At 37.6% G+C, this 23260-nt stretch overlaps 1 protein-coding gene across 1 annotated transcript; it reads right to left on the bottom strand.

Annotated features, from left to right (window-relative positions):
• Positions 1-417: 417 nt before the first annotated feature.
• Positions 418-23260, bottom strand: LOC109563538 (kynurenine--oxoglutarate transaminase 3-like). Its single transcript, XM_019966923.2, has 4 exons — positions 23129-23260; positions 20335-20451; positions 11110-11192; positions 418-987 (listed from the first exon to the last, which is right to left on the bottom strand). Exons 1-4 carry the CDS (start codon positions 23258-23260, stop codon positions 474-476), a joined length of 846 nt encoding a protein of 281 aa, XP_019822482.2. The 3' UTR covers positions 418-473.

A 23260-nucleotide genomic window follows, 5' to 3' on the forward strand; every position in this document is an offset into this window, starting at 1 on the left:
ACAAGCCAGTGCAGAGTCCTTGGTATGAACCAGGATTGTCTGAACGAGGTTATTTCATAGTTAAATATGGGAGTATCATAATTTTCCTGTCTACTTGTGCCTAAGGTGCAACAATAAGACTAAATATTTATAAAGTTCCTGTCTTCTAGGGAGCTCAAAGAAAAATATTTATATAAGTGATCTCAGCAGTTCTCCAGCAGTCAAATAGGGAAGCTGAAGCATTTTCTCATTTTTGTCTATTCACTAAGCCTCTTGTGTGGATAGCCTTAGTTAATGCACAAAAGCTGGTCACTGGTTCAAGTTAACACTGTGAGTCAGTGGTAGACAAGCCAAAAATAGAACTTTGGTTTCTTTCTTTTTCTTTTTTTTTAATTATATACTTTCCCTAGCTGTCACTTCATATTCAACAACAAAAAAATAACTTTTTTTTTATATATTAGATTGTTTAATAGAAACAACACACTCTGTGTGTATCAAGAGTTCTGTCTACTCCATGCCTTGATGATTTCTTCAGCAGCATCCAGTGTACTGTCTTTTTTAATGAAGCAAAATCGCACAAATTTCTCAAACTGTAATTTGGTTTCTGCATTACAGAATGCTGAAACTGGGATGGCTGACAGTTTCTTATTTTTAATCATCCATTTAACGAATTTATAGTCATAAGTTTCATTGCTGTCCTTCATATCGAAGAGGTCTACATCTAGCAAAGACACGTCAGCAATGATGAAGTATCCCCCATCAGGAACTATGGGTTTTAGGCCAACACTTTCAAGTAAATGTACCATCCGATCTCTTTTTACTTCTAACTCTTTTGGCAAAGAATTGAAGTAACATTCTGGGTCATCCATGCGCTTGATGTCAATCCAGAAAGCTTGAGCCAAGGCTTCCTGTAAAGGGGTTGCACAAGTATAAACGGTGTTTTGCTGAACTGTCTGTAAATGTTTTATCAAATGTTTAGGACCAATGGACCAGCCAAGCTTAAAGCCACTATGTCATTATCACATAACTTTCAGATGGGCTGTTATTTTTCACATGAGCAAGATGCCATGATCTGCTATTGGCCCAGTATTATATTCCTTATCTTAATAATGGATGATACCAATGATGACAGTCATGTGGGTGAAGGTGAGGCCATAGTGCCTTTACTTTCATTAAAGAACTAAAATGGGTTTCACTAAGTTCTTGACGTTACTTTGAAAGTAAGTGCCAGTTGGGATTGAAAGATCACTTTTAGGCTCTTCCATATGAAGATAACAACAAGCAAACTACTTTCTCTTTGCAAAACCTGCATTTTGGTATTATCTATAAATTGTTCTCTGAAATAAAACTGTTTCAACTAGAAAAGTAATAAAATATTCTCAGAAGAAAAAAATAAGCATACTTGGGGCTTCCCTGATGGCTCAGTAGTAGAGAATGTGCCTGCCAATGCAGGATACATGGGTTCCATTCCCTGGTCTGGGAAAATCTCACATGCCACGAAGCAACTAAATCCATGAGCCACAACTACCGAGGCTGTGCTCGAGAGCCAGGGACCCACAAGTACTGAGCCCATGGGCCGCAACTACTGAAGCCTGTGAGCCATAGAGCCCAATGCTCCACAAGAGAAGCCACCACAGTGAGAAGCCTGCATGCTGCAGTGAAGAGTAGCCCCCCACTCACCACAGCTAAAGAAAAGCCCGCATAGCAACAAGGACCCAGAGCAATCAGAAACTTAAATAAATAAATATATAAAAGTATACAAAAATTACTCATTTTTATCACTAATGACCATCTTTTAGAATTTACCTTCATTCGTAACCATGATGTGTATCCATAATATGGTAGGGGAGAAACTGATTTACATCAGCACTTAGCCTATCGTATTGTAAAGTGAAATTGTTAGTCACTCAGTTTTGCCTGCCTGATTCTTTGTGACCCCATAGACTGTATGTAGCCCATCAGGCTCCTCTGTCCATGGGATTCTCCAGGCAAGAATACTCGAGTGGGTTTCCATTGTCTTTTCCAGGAGATCTTCCCAACACAGGGATCCAACCTGTGTCTTGTGTTTCCTGCATCATCAGGTGGATTCTTTACCACTGCATCCCCTGGAAAGGCCTTCTCTAGTCAATACTTAAATAAAAAAGGAAAAATGTGCATGTTTCTTTCCCATGCTACAAGATTTTATTTCTTTTCATTTTTAAATCTACACTCTAGTCTTAAGTCCTTGGAACTTTTCACATTTAAAGATCCAAATTAGAAGTTAAAGAAATTAATGATTAATTCACTTAGAAATTAAAGATTAATTAACTTAGCTTTACATAAACACAATTTGGTATTCCAAAATCATCTTTTTTTTTCTTTAGGTAATTAAGCAAAAGACTGTAAATTTTAAAACAAATAATCAAGTTGACCGTCACTGCTATACTTGACCAAATAATTGCTGCCACCTCACTTAGCAGAATTTGCCCAGAGTCTTTCAAAACCCCAGGCCGTTACAAAATTAGCTTTAGGAGTAAAACCATTAATAATAAGAAGAACACAGGAGCAGAAGGAGCCCTATACTTTAGGGAAATTTCAGTGTACTCACAATGACCTCTTCATTTCTTCTCTTTGCCTTCCAGTGAGTTTATGGAAGTTAATATTTCATAAAACTAATTCCAACAGTGATCTTGAGACACCAAAAGAATAAAGAGTAACTGTTAAGATGAGGATATGGATAGAGTTAGGTATTGTTAGCCTTCGCAGTAAAATCATAATGATAATGATTGTCACAATAGTAACAATACATTTATTAAGTGCTGCAGGAATGTTACATGAATTATCACATTTAATCATTACAGTAACATTGCTGTTTCCTCCCTATCTGGAGGAAAGGGAGGGTGAAAAATACTTTCCAATTTATATAAAATCAAAGACAACAGGATCTCCTCTCAACTGTAAAGGAAGAAATTTCTTATAATACTAAATATTTATTAATTACCACAAACTATTACATGTCTTGCATGCATGCTAAGTCACTTCAGAAATGTCCGACTCAGGAATCAGGGATGGAACCTGTGACCCCTGCATTGGCAGGTGGATTCTTATCCACTGTGCCACTAGGGCCACTAAGTCCCTTCCACTTTAACTGTGATGTTTCAATTCAGTCTTGAAGAAATTCCTGTATCAATATATAAAAGGAAGTCATAAGTACACCCAAGTAAAGAACATTAATTTTAATTATTTGATTCTCTGTAAACAAGAGCAAACACCATGTGATAAAATGTTTATTATTTGAGGGGGTAAAGTTAGGCACACTGATAAACTATATGGTAGCTATTTCTTAAGGCATAGTTATCATCAATTCTGAATTAAGAATTGGCAAATCTTAATTCAGAATTAAGATTAAATTCTGAATTAAACTGACTCTTAATTCTTAATTAATCTAGAAAAGTAAGTGATTCCTTTTATATGAAATAATTACCTGAAAAGTATTTGTCTAAGGTAGTGTGAATTCTGTATGTTTCTTTGATGGCTGAAAATGCAAGAAGAAAGATTAGAAAAAGCAACAGATTGAATCCCACTGAATGAGTCAGAAGAGTGAGCAATGTGTAAAAATAAAAAGGACAAGAGTGTGACTTTCCTGAAGGTTCAGTGGTTAAGACTCCATGCTTCCAATGCAGGGGGCGTAGGTTCAATCCCTGGTCAGAGAACTAAGATCCTACATGTCACATGGTGCAGCCAAAAAAAAAAAAAAAAAAGGGACAAGGCTGACGAGGGGAATACCAAAGTCCTGCCAACATAATTCCATGGCCTCAGTCCACATGATCACCACCTCTGGTTAGTCACCAATTTTAAGGTAACTCTCCATCCATGATAGCCATTGCTCTGACTTGGCTAGTTGGTGGTATGTCACAATAGAGCTTCTAAACCAGGACAGCAGAAGCTTGGGATGTCCCAACAGGTGATCCAAGATAGCTCTGCCCAATTAACATAAATCTTAATGAGAGAGAAGATGAGTTGGTGCAGACATGACTGTAGCAGTAGATCTTATCTAAACATCCAGTCTGAAAAGGAAAGTTAAGATTAAAATAAAATTCAAGATATATATAAGATGTGATGTCCAATTTGTGAGGAGTCCTCTATGAAGTTTTGGTTAGAAGAAAGATTTCCATTGATAGAAAAAAATGTTAGGTTGAGGAGCACCAGAACTCTAAAGTCAGAAAGCTTAACAAAATTGTGATTTTTATAGAAGGAACATTTTATTATAAAATCAAGAAATTCCATTTGAGTCAGTTCTAGTGAGGTAGATGAACCTTGAGCCTGATATACAGAGTGAAATAAGTCAGAAAGAGAAAAACAAACGTCATATTTCAATGCATAGGTATGGAATCTAGAAAAATGGTACTGAGGAACCTATTTGCAGGGCAGGAATAGAGGTGCAGACAGAGAACAGATTTGGACACAGTTGGCGAAGGAGAAGATAGGACAAATCAGGAGAGTAGCAATGAGACATATACATTACTATATGTAAATTACTGATAGATAGCTAACGGGAAGGTGCTGTGTAGAATAGGGAGCTCAACGTGGTACTCTGTGACAATCTAGAGGGGTGGGGTTGGGTGGGGGTGGGGAGAGGTTCAAGAGGGAGGGTGCATATGTATACTTATGGCTGATTCATGTTGTTGTATGGTAGAAGCCAACACAATATTGTAAAGCAATTATTCTCCAATTAAAAATAAATTTAAAAAATAATAATAAAATAAAAATTGTTCACCAGAAAAATTAGGAAAGTCTACTCAAATATTTGTCGTTCAGCTGCTAAGTTGTATCTGACTCTTTGAGACCCCATGAATTGCAGCACTCCAGGCTTCCCTGTCTTTCACTATCTCCCAGAGTTTGCTCAAACTCATGTTCATTGAGTCAGTGATGCCATCCAACCATTGCATTCTCTGTCACCCCCTACTCCTCCTGCCCTCAATCTTTCCCAGTATCAGGGTCTTTTTCAATGAGTCGACTCTTCTTATCATGTAGCCAAAGTCTTGGAGCTTCAGCATCAGTCTTTCCAGTGAATATTCAGGGTGGATTTCCTTTAGGATTGACTGGTTTGATCTCCTTAATGTCCAAGGGACTCTCAAGAATCTTCTCCAGTACCACAATTTGAAAGCATCAGTTCTTCAGTACTCAGCCTTCTTTATGATCTGACCCTGGCATCTATACTTGATTATTGGAAAAATCATAGCTTTGACTAGATGAGCCTTTGTTGGCAAAGTAATGTCTCTGGCTTTGTAATGTGCTGTCTAGGTTTGCCATAGCTTTTCTTCCAAGGAGCAAGCATCTTTTAATTTCATGGCTGCAGTTAACATCCACAGTGATTTTAGAGCCCAGGAAAATAAAATCTGCCACTGTTTCCAATTTTTCCCCATCTATTTGCCATGAAGTGATGGGACTGGATGCCATGATCTTAGGTTTTTGAATGTTAAGTTTTAAGCCAGATTTTTCACTCTCCCCTTTCAACTTCATCAGGAGGCTCTTTAGTTCCTCTTCACTTTCTGCCACAAGGGTGGTGTCATCTACATATCTGAGATTGATGATATTTCTTCTGACAATCTTGATTCCAGCTTGTGATTCATCTTGCCTGGAATTTCACATGATGTTCTCTGCATAAAAGTTAAATAAGCAGGGTGAAAATATACAGCCTTAATGTACTCCAATGTTAATTTTGAACCAGTCTGTTGTTCCGTGTTCAGTTCTAAATGTTGCTTCTTGATGTGCATACAGGGGAACATAAGGTGGTCTGGTATTCCCAACTCTAAGAATTTTCTACAGTTTGCTGTGATCCACACAGAAGTCAGAGGCTTCTGAGTAGCCAATGAAGCAGAAGTAGATGTTTTTCTAAAATTTCCTTGCTTTCTCCCTGATTTAAAGAATGTTGGTAACTTGATCTCTGATTCCTCTGTTTTCTGAATCCAGCTTGTACATCTGGAAGTTTTCATACTATTTCATACTGGAAGTTCACATACTATTGAAGCCTAACTTGAAGGATTTTGAGTATTACCTTACTAGCAAGTGAAATGAGCACAATTGTACAGTAGTTTGAACATTCTTTGGCATTGCCTTCCTTTGGGATTGGAATGAAAACTGACATTTCCCAATTTTCAAATATATAATAGAAAGAAATGTTCACAGTACACATTCTCTAATGGAGATTATTTTTTTTTTAGTCAGTCTTTTGTGAATAGCCACCAGAATTTATAAGCTTCTGGATTTTTACCAATGATTAAAAATTATCAGGTCTTCCCTGGTGGCTCAGTGGTAAAGAATTCCCTTGCTGTTGCAGGAGACATGAGTCCAAGCCCTGATCCAGAAAGATCCCACATGTCAAGGAGCAATAAGTTTGTGTGCCACAACTATTGAGCACAACTATTGTGCTCTAGAACAAAGGAGCTGCAACTACCGAACTCATGTGCTGCTACTGAAGCTCCCGCACCCTGGAGTCCATGCTCTGCAACAAGAGAAGCCACTGCAATGAGAAACCCTCACACTGCAACTGGAGAGTAGCCCCTGAAGCACAAAGACCCAGCACAGCCAAAATAAACAAATCAAATTATAAAAATTATCAGAGCAGTGGATGTTCATGAGAGGATGAAAAGATTTTCTTTTTGTTTTTTAATTTTATTTTATTTAACTTTACAATATTGTATTGGTTTTGCCATATATCAAAATGAATCTGCCACAGGTATACATGTGTTCCCCATCACATGTATAGTAGAGCAAAACCTTCCTAAGAAATCATCATGATTACACAACCCTATAAACAAATATTTTCTCAATTCCTTAGGGGATTAATCCCTTTATTTTTTATTTGAAATTTGTGAAATTTTCATTTAAACTGCATCCCAGGATGCTGTTTTATTCATTATACTTTTGAGAACCTATTGTGTGCCTGTACTTCTAGATGTTGGAGATACTGCTGAACAAAACTTATTAAAAAATTTCTATCCCTTCATGGAGCTTGCATTTTAGTGATTAGATCAGGAAGCATTAGAAGAAGAATCAAATTATAGGTAGTCAAAAACCAGACAAGTTTTTGAGGTGGATAAAGGACACATTTTTCTTTAGTATAAAACCATTTGTGAAATATTGTCACTTTCTTATTTTGAGTTCCATCAAAAGGAAGAACAAAATAAGGACCTCCACTCTCCTGAATAAATTGTGCTGAAATGTTTTGCTCCATGTGGTAAGAATTATCAGAACATGAAGAGCAACTAAAACAAAGCAAAAATTTTGGGGAAGAGTATTTACATAAGAGAGAACTGCATCAAGAGACTCTTAGTGGAGCCAAGACACAAAGTAAACCACCATAAAGAAACAATGCATCTAAAGAAACAAACGGAGATGTGCCATTCTGAGCAAGATTAGAGGAGAGTGAGAATGAAATGCCAGTGCATGTCTTTATGTGATTACCCCAAAGTAGAGCTGTTTAAACTTATCAAATTAACTTACTAGGAAGCAAATTCAATCAACCGAATGAATGTTTAGGTATGACATTTTTAATCATTAACTGTGTAAATATTTTTATCTCCTCTGGTCTTATATTTACTCAAATTACTTGACATACAGTCACTCTTTGGGTCCCCCTGTTTCACCTCACTTCCAAAGTCTTACTTCCTCTATGTCCTGACATCACCCTCTAGACTACTGCGTTGGCAACACACATGCACACCCACAAACAAACTTGATTAAATACATCTCCAATTTCACCATATATTTCATACCACATTTTTTTTAACTTAAAATTTTTTTTTTGATTCGAGGATAATGGCTTTACAATGTTGTGTTGGTTTCTGCCATACAACAGCACAAATCAGTCATAACTATATACCCTCCCTCTTGAGCCTCCTTCCCACTCTCCATCCTACCCTCTAGGTCATCACAGAGCACCAGGCCAGGCTCCCTGTGTTAGGTAATAGCTTCCCACTGGCTATGTACTTTATACATGGTAGAGTATATATGTCAATGCTACTTTCTCAATTCGTCCCACCCTCTCCCTCCCCTACTGTGTCCACAAGTCTGTTCTCTGTGTCTGCATCTCCATTCCTTCCCTGCTAACGGGTTCATCAGTACCGTTTTCCCAGATGCCATATATATGCATTAACATGTGGTATTTTTATCCACATGTTTAAGAACATCTATATGTAAGGGAATAGCTGTATTTGCCCAGAAAACATACTTCTTTCTAATATCTTGTTCAGATGCTAAGTTGTGTCCAAGTCTTTGCAACCCCATGGACTGCAGCACGCCAGCTTCACTGTCCTTTACCATCCCCTGGAATTTGCTCAAATTCATGTCTGTTGAGTCAGTGATGCCATCCAACCATCTTATCCTCTGTTGTCCCCTTCTCCTCCTGCCCTCAATCTTTCCCAGCTGAGGGTCTTTTCCAATGAGTAGGCTCTTTGCATCAGGTGGCCAAAAGATTGGCGCTTCAGCATCAGCATCAGTCCTTCCTAATATCTACCTTATCCATTTCTGCAAAAGTTAAAACTCAGTTGCTGAGTCTACATTTGAAAACAAAACACAATTTTTAGCACCACAGTAGAAATTGAAATCTTTCTTTTGAAGCCCATATTTTCCTTAGCCCATTATTGAGAATCTTCTGAATATCCTGAAAAATATGATGAAATAATCTCTTTAACTCCCTCACAATCATAGTCTATTTATCAAATTGAAATGTCTGATTTAAATAGGTTCAGGTTCATATTGTAATGCACTATTTTGGTGTTTTCAAGTACAGCTGCACTTGGCATTGCAGCATAGAGAAGATTACATTGGAAGCATTTTCAAATGGCATATACTTTTAATGTATGGTATTGAATTAAATAAACCCAGCTTGTGATGATAGTGATGAAAACAATCACAGTCACTTATGATTCTGTTTCTCTCCTTTCCTCCTCCTTCTCCCCACCTTTGTCTCCCTCCCTCCCTCTCCCTTCCTTGTGTAATTTCTACAAGCAGAACACACCTAAAGGTAACAAGATATTAGTTCAAAATTTTAGAAATAGAAGAGCATGGACTTTGGAGCAGAGAACCACCTAGAGCTGAACTTCAACCTTGCCACTTGCCAGCTGTGCAGCCTTCAGGAACTTAGTTAACTTCTCGGTGCCTCATTTTTTAATCCCTTAAAAATTGTAGATAAAATTAATAGTTATTTCATAGGATTTTTAGGATCAAATGAACTCATGAATTCCTTAAAACCTGGCACTAGGAGGTACTTTTAAAGCACATGTTAAATAAATAAGCCTAAAAACAAAACTGTTCCTCACTTAGAAATTATTTCTCTAGAACAAAACTGTGGAAAGTTAGTCAAGCCACCCAGTTTTTTTACCTTCCACATTGCACCAACCTTGCCCAACAAATATAATCTATTTCAAGAAACTGAAATTGATTCTTTCTTGTCTATTTAATTCACATTTGTAAACAAACATTCCAGAAGTTTTAGTGTTTCCATTCCCCTGGTCATCAACGTAAGGCAGGATTCTTTCTGAAATTAGATGACACTGGAGCAGCAGAGGGGAAAGAGAGAAAAGTATAGCAAAAATGACTAAAAGTGAAATACAGGAAAGTAGAAGAAAACATTTTAAAATCTATAATTAAAAGCATGCACAGAGTCCTGTTGACCTCGGCTGACTCCAATAACAAGGTTACAAGAGAAGTGGTCTAGCCTTAACAGTAAATACAGAGGTGAACAGCTCCAGGGCAATCACATCAAAGGCAAAGGGAAAGAGCGGGTACGAAGGGGCCCCACCCAACCTTGAGATATGGGCTGGGTTTGACATCATTTTCCAGCAGACTAACCAAACAAGCAGTTTTGACCCTAAGTGCAAATCTTCACCAACCCTGGTATATGAGCCTGCAAATGATGTTACAGGCAGTTCCTCTTGAAGATCAAGGAGCACACAGAAATCAGAGGCAGATCTTTCATTCCCTTGTCTCTTGAGTGGTGACTTCTTGGGACCCTTGAGTTTGACTGGGATGAATAAAGACCCTCTCAGACTTGCAGACTCCCCCTGAGGCTTTTGACATCACTTGCCAAGCACTTGCTTTCTATGAGTAGCGTCATGTTGCCCTCTGACCTAGTTCTGAAAGTGTTCTGAGACAGCTATTCATTTGTAGGAAAGTTAAAATACCAATCTGGGGACCTAGGAAATCATTTTGAACTAGTCATTAATTCTGAAAATTTTAAATATGAATTTTGGGATTATTTTTTATTGCTCTTTAATTCCCAGTTTACTAAATCGCTAATCAAATCTATACTGAAAAAACCCCAGCCAAACAAACAAAAATAAATATAAACCAAAAAAGACCAGGAGGATTAAAATATGTAGCAAGAAACAAGCCAGAAGTATTTTTTTTAATTTACATTTATCAAGAAAGGAATTGCAATTTCCTTTGAGGTCAATAGAAATGTAATTTCTCTGTGTGGTAGAGAAAGTTGGTTCCATAGGGTTATGCTAACAGTATGGCACCTGACCTTCTTGCGATAAATCTCCTTACCTATAATCAATCACCAGCTTTGTTCTGAATGTACCTGTTTCAGAGCACAAAATCTTTCTAATTAATTAATTTAAATTATGAAAACTTTTGGCACAAAAAGACATAAAGAATAATATAACACTGCTGCTGTTGCTGCTAAGTCGCTTCAGTCGTGTCCGACTCTGTGCGACCCCATAGACTGCAGCCCATCAGGCTCCGCCGTCCCTGGGATTCTCCAGGCAAGAACACTGGAGTGGGTTGCCATTTCCTTCTCCAATGCAGGAAAGTGAAAAGTGAAAGTGAAGTCGTTTAGTTGTGTCTGACCCTCAGCGACCCTACGGACTGCAGCCTTCCAGGCTCCTCCATCCATGGGATTTTCCAGGTAAGAGTACTGGAGTTGGGTGCCATTGCCTTCTCCGATAATATAACACACTTCTAAGTAAAGATGGTTAACCACACATTTGATTTCCTCCCGGACTAACATGGTTTTTCAAAGTCCTACACCAACAAAGTAAGCGAGAATGTTAGGGCAGGAAACAGCAGCAAAGTTTTGGAAACCATAAAGCATACGGATCAGTGGTGACCAACTTAGCAAATCTGAGAGAACAAAACCCTAACCTTGCAACAGAGAAAGTCCAGGAGCAAAGTGACCTCAAGCCCAGCATCTCCAAATGACCATGCACTGTGAATTCCAGATAACCCTGCAAGTGAAGGTGATGGGAAGGAGAGGGCAGCGAAAATAGAAGATTTCAAAAATTTAGGAAGTAGTTACATGCTTCACATAGGCAACCAAATCCCCTCTGGTCTCCTTATTGGGTTAATGACCCTCATCTGTGCATGTGTGCTCAGTTTGCTCAGCTGTCCAACTCTCTGCAAGCCTGTGGACTGCAGTCTGTCAGGCTCCTCTGTCCATGGGATTTTCAGGCAAGAATATTAAAGTGGGTTGCCATTTCCTTCTCCAGGGGATCTTTCTGACTTAGGAATCAAATCCGTGTCTCCTGCATTGGCAGGTGGCCTCTTTACTCACTGAGCCAGCGGGAAGCCTTTTCCAGTCCCAAATAGGTTTATTCTCCAAAAAGGGTAACAGAGCAATTCGAATTGAGGAAGGAGGAGAAGGGACTAGGCAGCACTGAGGCAAGAGTCCTGGAAGGAAAGAGGGGAAATACATGTGAAGTGAAGAATGTCATATTACAGTTTTGTCTCCACCAGCTTCTAGAACCCTGAGAGCTGACAGACTCACCAGACTAGAAGACCATTCACTGAAGAATCTACTCAGCCTAAACATTTTAATTTTGGGTGCCTCCCAATAAAACTGCTAAGTCAAGTCACGCAAGAGTATACATGTCCCACTAGACCCTAGAATTTCCTGTTCAACTCTCTAACTTTCAGTATGAGTGAACTGCAAAAAATAACAAGGTATTTGAGGAAATGCTCTACTGTTTTAAAATGAAAGTTGGGTTGGGGGGTGGGGAAGAATACAAATCATCAAAAAAAAAATGCAACTTGAGGAAATGGAAACTATTCTGAGAAAACACAGCACAACAAAAGTCAATCATTAACATCCTCAGAGAAGTAAGAAATAATATCAGTTCAGTCAGTTCAGTTGCTCAGTCATGTCCAACTCTTTGCGACCCCATGAATCGCAGCACGCCAGGCCTCCCTGTCCATCACCAACTCCCGGAGTTCACTCAAACTTACGTCCATCGAGTCGGTGATGCCATCCAGCCATCTCACCCTCTGTTGTCCCCTTCTCCTCCTGCCCCCAATCCTTCCCAGCATCAGAGTCTTTTCCAATGAGTCAACTCTTTGCATGAGGTGGCCAAAGTACTGGAGTTTCAGCTTTAGCATCATTCCTTCCAAAGAACACCCAGGACTGATCTCCTTTAGAATGGACTGGTTGGATCTCCTTGCAGTCCAAGGGACTCTCAAGAGTCTTCTCCAATGCCACAGTTCAAAAGCATCAATTCTTTGGCGCTCAGCTTTCTTCACAGCCAAATAATATAGCGTCTGTGAAATGCTGGCAGGATGCCATAAGAAAGAAACAATCAGATAATAAAAGGAAATCTCAGAGATTAAGAATACCATAAATGAAAAGCTCAAAAGAAGGCATAGAGAATAATGTAAAAAAAAAAAGGGGGGGGGGAGGGAGAGATAAAAATAAGATGCAAAATAGCTATTTTTAATAACACCAAATTAGTAAGGAAGCTTCTGTCCAAATAAAAAAATTTCCAGAAAAAGAAAGCAGAGTAACTTGACTATAGAGGAGGGAAAAGTTATCAAATAGTTCAAGAAAATCTCCCAAAACTGTAGAAATGGGTCCACTGAGTTCAGGATGAAAATAAAATTGTATCAAAAGAACATCATCATGAAATCACTAAAATATGGGATGAAAACAATCTGAAAATTGCCTGAGAAAAAAAATTGTGTAAAAAAATGAAAATTGGATTGGGTCAAACGTCCCAATAACTCGATGGCAGCCTGAAGTCATTAGAGCAAACCTATCAAATTTCCTAAAGAAAATTATTTCCAACCTAAAAATTTAGACCCAGTCAAATGACCAATTAAAGATGTTGCTGTTGCTTGTTGTTCAGTCACTAAGTCATGTCTGAGTCTTTCTGACCACATGGTCTTCACCATCTCTTGGAGTTTGCTCAAACCCATGTCCACTGAGTTGGTAATGCCATCCAACCGTCTCATCTTCTGTCATCCACTTCTCCTCCTGCCTTCAATCTTTCCTAACATCAGATGGGATGAGGTGACCAATAAAGAATTTCCAGACCTGAAAAAAATCTCAAAAAACTTGTCTCCTGTGCATCCTTTCTCAGAAACATTCTGGAGGAAATAAAGCAAGAGCCGTGAATCAACGTCTCAGATATGGGAGAGATAAAGGGAGAGTCCCCCTCCACTCCGCAAGAGCTGGATGGAGAGAGATGCAGAAATAATGACTCTGTCATGGAAAGGAATTAGTGTGCATGGGTGCAAAACAAAAGGCCCCAAGAGAACTTTCAAAACTCTGAAATTGACAGGGTACCTGTCATGTTTGAGGTATTGAGAGAAAATTCAGACTTCTGAGAGTTTAATGATAGATACGTGCCAAATACATAGAAAACGAAACAAATAACACACATAAGGCAAAAGTTAAGAATTTTAGTTTTTATATGGGTCTGTGATTGATTTGAATATTTTTGTATATTATGTGAGATAAGGATCTAAATTCCTCTTCTTGCATATAGATATATTCAGTTGTTCCAACAGTATTTATTGAAAGGCCTATCCTTTCTCCTCATGGAATTGCCTTGACACCTTTGTTGAAAATCAATTCACCATAAATGTAAAGATTTTGTTTAGGACTTTAACTTTTGTTTCATTTGATCTATAGGTCTATTCTTATGCCCATACTAATGGTCCTGATTACTGTAGTCTGATACTACCTTTTGAAATCGAGAATTCTAAATTCTCTGGCTTTTTCTTTTTCAAAATTCTTCTAGCTATCCTGGTCTTTTGCATTTCCATATATTTTAGAAGCAGTTTGCCAATTTTTTCAAATTTTCTGCTAGGGAGAATTCGGAGAGAATTGCCATCTTAGTATTAAGTATTTCAATCCATAAACATAAAATACCTCTCCATTTACATGTTACCAAAATGTCTTCTGTAAATTTTAGCAGCCAAGTTTTATATTTTTTTTATTCTACTTGGTTTGCTATTCTTTTATAAAGTTTATTACTAAGTATTTAATTTTATTTAATGATACTGTGTTCTTAATTTTATTTTCAGATCTTTGGTAGCTGTTGTTCAGTCACTAAGTCGTGTCCAATTTTTTGCAACGCCATGGACTGCATCACGCCAGGCTCCTCTGTCCTCCACTATCTCCTGGAGTTTGCTCAGATTTATGGTCACTGAGTCAGTGATGCTACCTAACCACCTCATCCTCTGTTATCCCCTTCTCCTCTTGCCTTCAATCTTTCCCAGTATCAGGGTCTTTTCCAATGAGTCAGCTCTTTGCTTCAGGTGGTCGAAGTATTGGAGCTTCAGCTTTAGTATCAGTCCTTCCAATGACTATTCAGGAAAATAAAATTGATTTTTATATATTGATCTTCTACCCAATCTTGCTGAACATGTTTATTAGCTCTAATGGAATCTCTGGGTTTTCAGAATACAGGATCAAGTCACCTGAATAAATAAAATTTTACTTCTTTTCAAACTGGATGCCTTTTATTTCTTGCTAGAACCCCCAAACACAATGTTGAATAGAAGTAATAAACAGTGGCTATCTTTGCCTTGTTCTTGATGACAGGGAAGGAATATTTTACTCTTTCATCATTAAGTACAATCTTAGCTATAGGTTTTTCAACAAATGCCCTTTATTAAGCTGAGAGAGTTTCCTTCTTTTTCTAATTTGTTGAGATATTTTTATCCTAAACAGTATTGATTTTGCCAGATATTTTTTCTGTACCTATTCAGATGGCTGTATGGTGTTTTCCTCAGCTTTATGGTTGCTTTTTGGGGAGAGGATTTATTTATCGCCTTATTCTGATGAGCTACAAGTAGGAGATCCCAATGAGATTACAGTTCTGAGTATCATATTATTTATTCTAATGTAATTCATGATTGTTGTTTTCCTCATTTAGTTTTAAATCTGATTGATCTATTTACATGTTTATTTTATTTTTATTTTACTATTTAATATATTTCATTGTAATTAAAATATATTAGACTTTTATTTTTTATTATTTTTTTATATTAGACTTTTAATTTCATAATCCTTTAATCCAAACTCCTGGGTGTTCTGTTCTGTAGCTTAATTAATATATTTCATTGTAATTAAAATATATTAGACTTTTAATTTCATAATCCTTTAATCCAAACTCCTGGGTGTTCTGTTCTGTAGCTTAATATTTTTTTGAATCTCACTCATAATGGTTTATTTGTGTGCTTTATAATTTTGTAATGTATGCTTATATTTATTAAGCATACATTACATGGGGATCATGGTCTGAAGACATCTTTCTCCAGAGAGGATTTATAACTAATTCTGCCAGACACCTCAAGGCTACCAACTCTAGACCATGTTCTGTGAATTTTTTTAGTTTGAGACTCTTGGTTCCAAGAAGTATAAATCCAAACCTGAAGCCATGTGAGGGTCTAACAGTGGTTACAAGTTCTTCGTAAACAGTATTTTTCCACCAGAACTCAGGCCAGTTAGGATGACTCTTGTTTTCCTTTCCTGGTGGGCAGATTTTTCTAGTCTCCCTTTGCTAAGGGTGTAACACTCACAGGGATACAGTTATACTGTTAGTTTTCATTCCAAATTCCCCTCTTCCTGCATCTAAGCCTTAGTTATTAATAACTGCTATGCTTAGAAGATTATGTCTCAGATCCAGGAAGATGGAGACTGGAAAATCCCTTGGGAATAACTACTAACTCAGTGCTGTTTAGTGCAAATGTTTTTAGCTCCTTGTACCTGCTTTTCCTTATTTCTTCAGTGCACATCTGTGTGTATGCAGTGGTGCTTATCTAGTTTCCAAGACAGCCTTCAAGGATCTTTACTTTCTGCTGTTCATGTCCTTGGTAGTTCCCTCCCACAATGAATCATGGTTGACCCGTGTGCCCATTAGGATAATGTGGAAATAACCAAGTGTGCCTTCTAAAAAAAGCCATAGAAACAATGCAGCTTCCATCTTGGCTTCTCTCATAGATTGCTTGCTCCTGGGCAAACTGGCGTCTCGTTGTAGGAACATTCAAGCACACTGTGGAGAGGCCCCCATGGGGATGAACTGAGGCCTCCCACCAACAACCAGCATCTGCTTTCCAACTATGTGAGGGAACCACTTTGGGAGTGGTTCCCAGCTCGGCTGCTCCTGAAATCTTGATTTAAAAAACTTGTGAGAGATAATGAATGTTTACTGTTGCTGTAAGCCATTAAGTAATTTGTTACACAGTTATAGAAATCCAATATTATACCATTTCCAGCATTTGAAGATGTCTTATAAAGATGTTCATATTTTTTAGTCCATCATATTCCCAGATACAGAGTATTGGTCATGAAAAAAGAAAAATGCTCTCGTGTCAAGGCTTTTTCACTTGCTCATCCCTTTGCCAGTCATCCGATCTAAAATCTCACCCCTGCACACTTTCTATGCTCCTTCCTCGCTTTTCCCCTCTCCTTAGCATTTATCACTGTTAAACATAGTACTAATTTATTTTTTAAAAATAGCAACTACATATTCTGAGTAGCTAAAATGATGGAGGTTATTATGAACAATTATATGCCAATAAAATGGAAAACATAGAAGAAATAAATTCCAAGAAACATACAATTTCCTGAGACTAAATCAGAAAGTAATAAAAAATATGAACAGACTGATTATCAGTAATGAGATTTAAACAGTAAAAAACAAAAGCAAACAAGTTGAAAATCTCCCCCCAAAACAAAACTTCAGGACCAGACAGCTTCACAAGTGAACTATACCAAACATTTTAGAAAGAGTTAACATCTCTTCTCAAACTATTAAAAAAATTGAAAAGGAAATTTTTATGGTGACAGTAACTAGACTTATTGTGGTGATCATTTTATAATGTATATAAATACTGAATCACTATGTTGTATCAGATCAGATCAGATCAGATCAGTCGCTCAGTCGTGTCCGACTCTTTGAGACCCCATGATCAATTATACTTCAGTTTTAAAAACTGTCTATATTCCAACTAGAACATGTATTCTATTAAGTGCTAGGATATTGTTCTGACTGGTTCACTGCTGTGTCCTGTGACCCAAGGACTGTTCCTGGCAAACAGTCAATGTCTAATAAATATTTCTTCTCAACCCAGGGATCAAACCAGAGTCTCCCACATTGCAGGCAAACTCTTTACCGTCTGAGCCATTACTTTCATCAAAAAGTGAAAAACTCCTCCTAGTTGGCTTGCTGAAGTCCCCATTAGAGATCCTCAAGTGGAGGTGCAGGGACTGAACCTGGGGCCTCACGCGTGCTAAGCACACACTCTATCACTGAGTTACACCCCACTCCTTCCGACAATAAATATTTCTAGAATTAGTAAAGGAGTAGATGAAATTTTAGCCTGAGCTTCAGCCATATCATCTTGATAAAAGCTTACTCTACTAATTCCCAGTAGAAGGAAGTCCCAGTATCCCAGATTTGTAGGTGTAATGTGCCAAGTTTCTATCCGTCCTATTTGTTTCTATTCATTTCAACATCTACACCACTCATCTAGCTTCTAATTATTAAAATTTTTTTTGGTTAGTGAAATTTCCTGAGTTTCCTATTTTCCTAGAAATAGTTTGTTTTGGCCCAAGTTTGATATATTTTATTTACATAAAACTTAACAAGACTTCTATATTGGAACTAACACTTTTTGGGTCTCTGAAACCAGAAAAGGGGTAGAAATTTCACAAGTTCACCCATTTATTTGGGCTCAGCATTTCCTCCATCATTTCATCTAATTATTAAACTTAGGCATGGTAAACTCTGTTTCTTATAATGCTAAACTTGAAAAACCAAATTCCTACACAGTCACTTTAGAAAACTCCATAGGAAAACTGAATACAAAAGTTTTAAATTTTTTTGTTTCTCACTGCATATTTAATTAAAATGCTTTTTAAATGTAAGTTCCACAAAAGGATTATATTTGGTTATTCTTCATCAGAAAAAAACATGTTTATGACATCAAATATTCAAGTGGAGAAGAATGCTCATTTTCAAAAAGCAAGAATGTGACCTAATCAGACTTATTTATTCCTTGCTTTCATCTTACAGATTTTTGTTATGCCAGAGTACACCAAAGCATGTCCATTTTTTGTATTAAAAAGAATACAAACAACAATTGATTTTTAACTTAAGCAAGATTGCCTTAATATTGGGAAATACTTACCTGACTAGAGTATGGAGAAGAGGGTTATTTCTGTGCCTGGGACATACGGATGTTTTAAATATGTCATGAGACTGTTATTTGGCTGATTAAAGTCAGATCTTCACATGGCAAATGAACCAAGCCAATTACCCTAGAAATTCTTGTTGGTGTTAGACTAATTCAGCTGTCAGTGTGGTGGAAAGATGCAACAGAGAATCAAAAATCACTTGGAATCAACAGTATGCTTACCAAAATACAATATATTTTTAGTTCTGAAGGTTTTTTTATGATAATATAGAAAATTTAAAAAGAATATATGGATCAATTGCCCACAGTGTATTCTAATGATGAAGATACTATTATTGTTATTGTCACCTCCAGTGGAGCAGTTAATAAGATTCAAAATTACATGTAAAACACCCCAAATTCTCCTTTCTTTGAGATGGTCATATGTTGTTTTATTGAAACCAACTCACCCCTTCTGAAATGAGTTTAAAGTGTTACGAGTTCAGAGAGGGTTTTCAAGTGCACACAGGGGTAAACAGAAACACACATGTGAACATACATGGAGTGGGGCGGGAGAAAGGGAGAGTAGAGGAGCACACCTTTCATTCCTCTGTCTACCAGCAGCCCTGAGATCAAGCTGGCGTGCTTGTATCTTTCCAGCACATAGAGCACTTTTCACCAAATTGGTATAAAAGTTAAGTGTACGTAATTTTCCTGGAAGAAAGCTCTTCAGTGCACCTGTGCCTGCAGATACCATTCCAGTTGGTTCTCAGGTTATTATCATGTGGGAAATATGAACTGAATTCATCTTACATGAGCTAATGCAAGACATACAGAAACTAGAGTAACTGGCAACAGAGTGATACCACTCTAATGGCAGAAAGTGAAAAGGAACTAAAGAGCCTCTTGATGAGGATTAAGGAGGACAGTGAAAAAGCCAGCTTAAAAGTCAATATTAAAAATCTAAGATCACAGGATTCGGTCCTATCACTTCATGGCAAATAGAAGGGGAAAAGATGGAAGCAGTCACAGATTTCCTCTTCTTGGGCTCTAAAATCACTGCGGAGAGTGACTTCAGCAATGAAACTATGAAGTCAATTATTTCCCGGCAGGAAAAATGTCACTTTGCTGACAAAGGTCCATCTAGTCAAGGTTATGGTTTTTCCAGTAGTCATGTAGAGATGTGAGAGTTGGACCATGAAGAAGGCAGAGTGCCCAAGAACTGATGCTTTCAAACTGTGGTGCTGGAGAAGACTCTTGAGAGTCCCTTGGAAAGCAAGGAGATCAAACCAGTCAATCTTAAAGTATATCAATCCTGATTATCTTTGGAAGGACTGATGCTGAAACAGAAGCCCCAATACTTTGGCTACCTGATGCAAACAGCTGACTCATTAGAAAAGACCCTGATGCTGGAAAAGATCCAAAGCAGAAGAAGAGGATGGTTGGTTGGCATCACTGATTAAATGCAAGTGAACTTGGGAAGATTCCAGGACAGGGAAGCCTGTCATGCTACAGTCCATGGGATCACAAAGAGTTGAACACAACTTGGTGACTGAACAACAACAAAAGGTCAACCACCACTGAAAAGACAAGAGACTCAGGTATCAATAGAAGTTGATCTTTAGAGAATCCCTAAACTTGAAGGAGGAAGATGAACTTGGGTTGGTTCTCTTCACTTGTTCATTTAATATATATGTACCTATGTATAGCATATAATTAGAGATAGCAAGGTTATTTAAGGAATGGAATATTGCAACTGAAAAGGGAAAAGGCTTACGACAAGGTCAGAGACAAAATAAGACTGCAAGCCTTTTCACTGAGATATCTGAACGTGTTTAGGTCTCTGGGCTCCTGCCTCTAACAAGTCTGAGAGAAGCTCAAGATGTTTTTTCTTGGGCTATCTTTTGAAATGCAAGAGAAAGGAATTAATTTCTTGATCCAAAGGGTATAGTCCCTTCCTCCTACTCATACTTGTGCCCCATAAATCTTACTCCTAGCTCTGTCTGCTCTTCTAAACTGGGAGTCCTGGAACATTGGTGCCGGAAATGCTTCTTCATTAAGTATACTCACTCGACTGGTATCTCCAAACTGAAAATGAGAAATATGTATCAACTGACTACACATTGGTCACTCAATAAAGGTTTTGGGGGTAAAGAGTAAAGGATAAAAATACAAACATAAAACTCAATCCCTAACTGAACAACTTCATTTTGTTTTTTAATTCCACAGTCAAGTGGTAAAACATGTATATCCATAATGTATTCTGTTGTGTACAAGATTTAATATCATATTCTGTATTAGAAAGCCAATAGATTAACTGGCTAAAAATATTTTTATGTGTTTCTTTTTTTGTATGTTCTGGACACAAATTCACAATAATTAGTTTCTTTATTCATAACCTGTTTCCCAATTATGAACCTACCGACTCTTTCACCTTTTGTTAGCTTTTTATTTTTACTTATTTTTAAATAAAACAATTATTTATTTATTCTTGGTTGTGCTGGGTCTTTGTTGCTGCACGGGCTTTGCTCTAGCTGCAGCGAACGGGGGCTACTCTCCAGTTGCGATGCACAGGCTTCTCATCATGGTGGCTTCTCTTGCGGAACGCGGGCTCTGCAGCATGCAGGCTTTGTTAGTTGCAGCACATGGGCTCAACAGTTGTGGTCTCAGGCGCTAGAGCACAGGCTTCATGGTTGTGGCACACAGGTTTAGTTGCTCCGAGGCATGTGGGATCTTCTCAGACCAGGGATTAAATCTGTCTCCTGCATTGGCAGGCGGATTCTTTACCACCCCACCACCAGGGAAGCCAGGGAAGCCCTAGTTTTTAAACCAGTTTTAACTGGGGATATGTTTTGAACTCAAGTATAATGTAAAATAATGATAATTGGTGACTGCTCTGGACATATGGATTAGAGGGTTTATAGTTATTAAACTTTAGGAAAAATAAAATTGAAGGGAAGTAATATGAACATAAAGTTTATATGAGTGTTTGTGAATCTTTTTAAATTCATTAAAAACAACCTACAGTGAATTTTCTCAAATGTAAACAGTGTTGATTTTCAAACGTCAAAAGTTGCTCATTCAATCATGTGCTTTCTTCAAATGGAGACAAACGGTGTAGTAACCAACACCATGTAATATTATTTTAAACAAAATCTAAGGCTTCAAACAGAAAATGTCTTATTATTTCTATTTCTTTAAACAACTCTTAAGTCTGTCATTTATTGGTTTAAAGTATGCTTTTCAATATTTAGATTTATTATTTCTTGGACTAGTTAATTGACTTTTTTCTGTGAAATCTCTTATTTATCATCAACTGAGTCAAATTAGGTATTAAACAACATTGCCTGCAAAATTTAAAAAAACATATAAGTCTGAGTATTACTTTTCCTAAGGATAAACAAACAAGCATTTCATTTAATGTTTGAAATTCTGCTTTAGAGAAATAGCATGTTATTTGAAACTAAAATATGTATTAATTCTGTGTTAGGCTTACTCCATTCATCCTCTGTAAGTTTGATTTTTAAACATAAATATGTATAAGAGCAATAATATCAACAAGTATCCTCAAAATTATAAACTTAAAACAAGTTTTTCGATCTATCAGTGCTCAAAGATTTAAATGAATCTCTATAAGCATGGCCAAATGTACCCACAAACATATACCTCTACAGAAGCCAAAAAGCATACCTCAAAGGGATTTAAAATGAAGGCAGGGTTGGAACGGTAGGGAGGGAGGTTCATGAGGGAGGGGATATATATAATTACGACTGATCCACGTTGATGTACAGCAGAGACCACAACATTGTAAAGCAGTATCTGGAAACATATACACACTACCATATGTAAGACAGTCAGCGAGAACTTGCTGTATGACTCAGGGAGCTCAAACCAGTGCTCTGTGACAATCTAGAGGGGTGGGATGGGGAGAAACTTGGGAGGGAGGTTCAAGAGGGAGGGGACATATGTGTACCTACGGCTGATTCATGTTGATGTATTGCAGAAATCAACACAATATTATAAAGCAATTATCCTTCAATTAAAAATAAATTTTAAAAGCATATAAAAAAAATTAAGGCAGGCCATCATGACACATAGGCTGTGGAACTGACTTCGTCAGGTAGATTTTGGACTGAAAGGTGAGTCATTGTACTCACTAAAGTTTTCCATTGAAACAAGCACCTGTTGAATTCCTGAGAAATCCTTTACTGAAGCTAAAAAGAGAAAGCAATCCCTTTCTCTGCTGAACACACTGGGGAAAGCACAGTCCATGGAAGAAACTCCGGTTTTGAAGTTTTGAAGCCAAGAAAAGAAAACAAAAGAAAAGCTGGAGCTATCGGCAGGCATGAAGAGGAGGCAACAAAGCAACATGCAATTGAGTTTAGCCTAGAATCCAGAGCTAGAGGAATCAACAACCACTATATTAGTATCTTTCTCAGGAATTGATGAAACTGCTGAAGGAAATGCTAGATTTCCCCAAACTACCTAGGATGGGGACTCAAACTATTTAGAAAACTTTCTGGAAGGATGTAAACCAAACGATTCAACACTTTTTATTGGAAAGAGGGATAACTGGAAACCTTAAGTCTTTTACCTTCTATATTTTAACATTATTTACAAATAAACATGAATTATCCTTATAAACATGAAAATCAGTAAAGATGTTTTCACAATCAATATTTTTATGTATTGGTTTAAAGTTATACCACAGTGAAAAATTCAGCTGATAGTGTTGTTCAGAAGGTATAAACTTTGTCGTTCTTACTCCCTCTGCTGGCTGGTCAACAGGACCAACGAAGGAACCTTCCTCCCGGCCACCTATTCTAGGAGACTGTGATGTGGAGCCGAACAGTAGCACCTCTTCTTTAGAAACTCTCAGTTGCAGAGGCAGGACCAT

The sequence above is a fragment of the Bos indicus genome, chromosome 9 (assembly GCF_029378745.1).
Source record: "Bos indicus isolate NIAB-ARS_2022 breed Sahiwal x Tharparkar chromosome 9, NIAB-ARS_B.indTharparkar_mat_pri_1.0, whole genome shotgun sequence".
In the NCBI taxonomy this organism is placed as follows: domain Eukaryota; kingdom Metazoa; phylum Chordata; class Mammalia; order Artiodactyla; family Bovidae; genus Bos; species Bos indicus.

Coding starts and splice junctions, on each gene's coding strand:
- LOC109563538 (XM_019966923.2), bottom strand. CDS start 23,260: ATGGTCCTGCCTCTGCAACTGAGAGTTTCTAAAGAAGAGGTGCTACTG. Junction 11,193..20,334: donor GTAAGATTTATGGGGCACAA/GTATGAGTAGGA, acceptor CTTCACTTGCAG/GGTTATCTGGAATTCACAGT. Junction 988..11,109: donor TGGACTTTCTCTGTTGCAAG/GTTAGGGTTTTG, acceptor ATAATGACATAG/TGGCTTTAAGCTTGGCTGGT.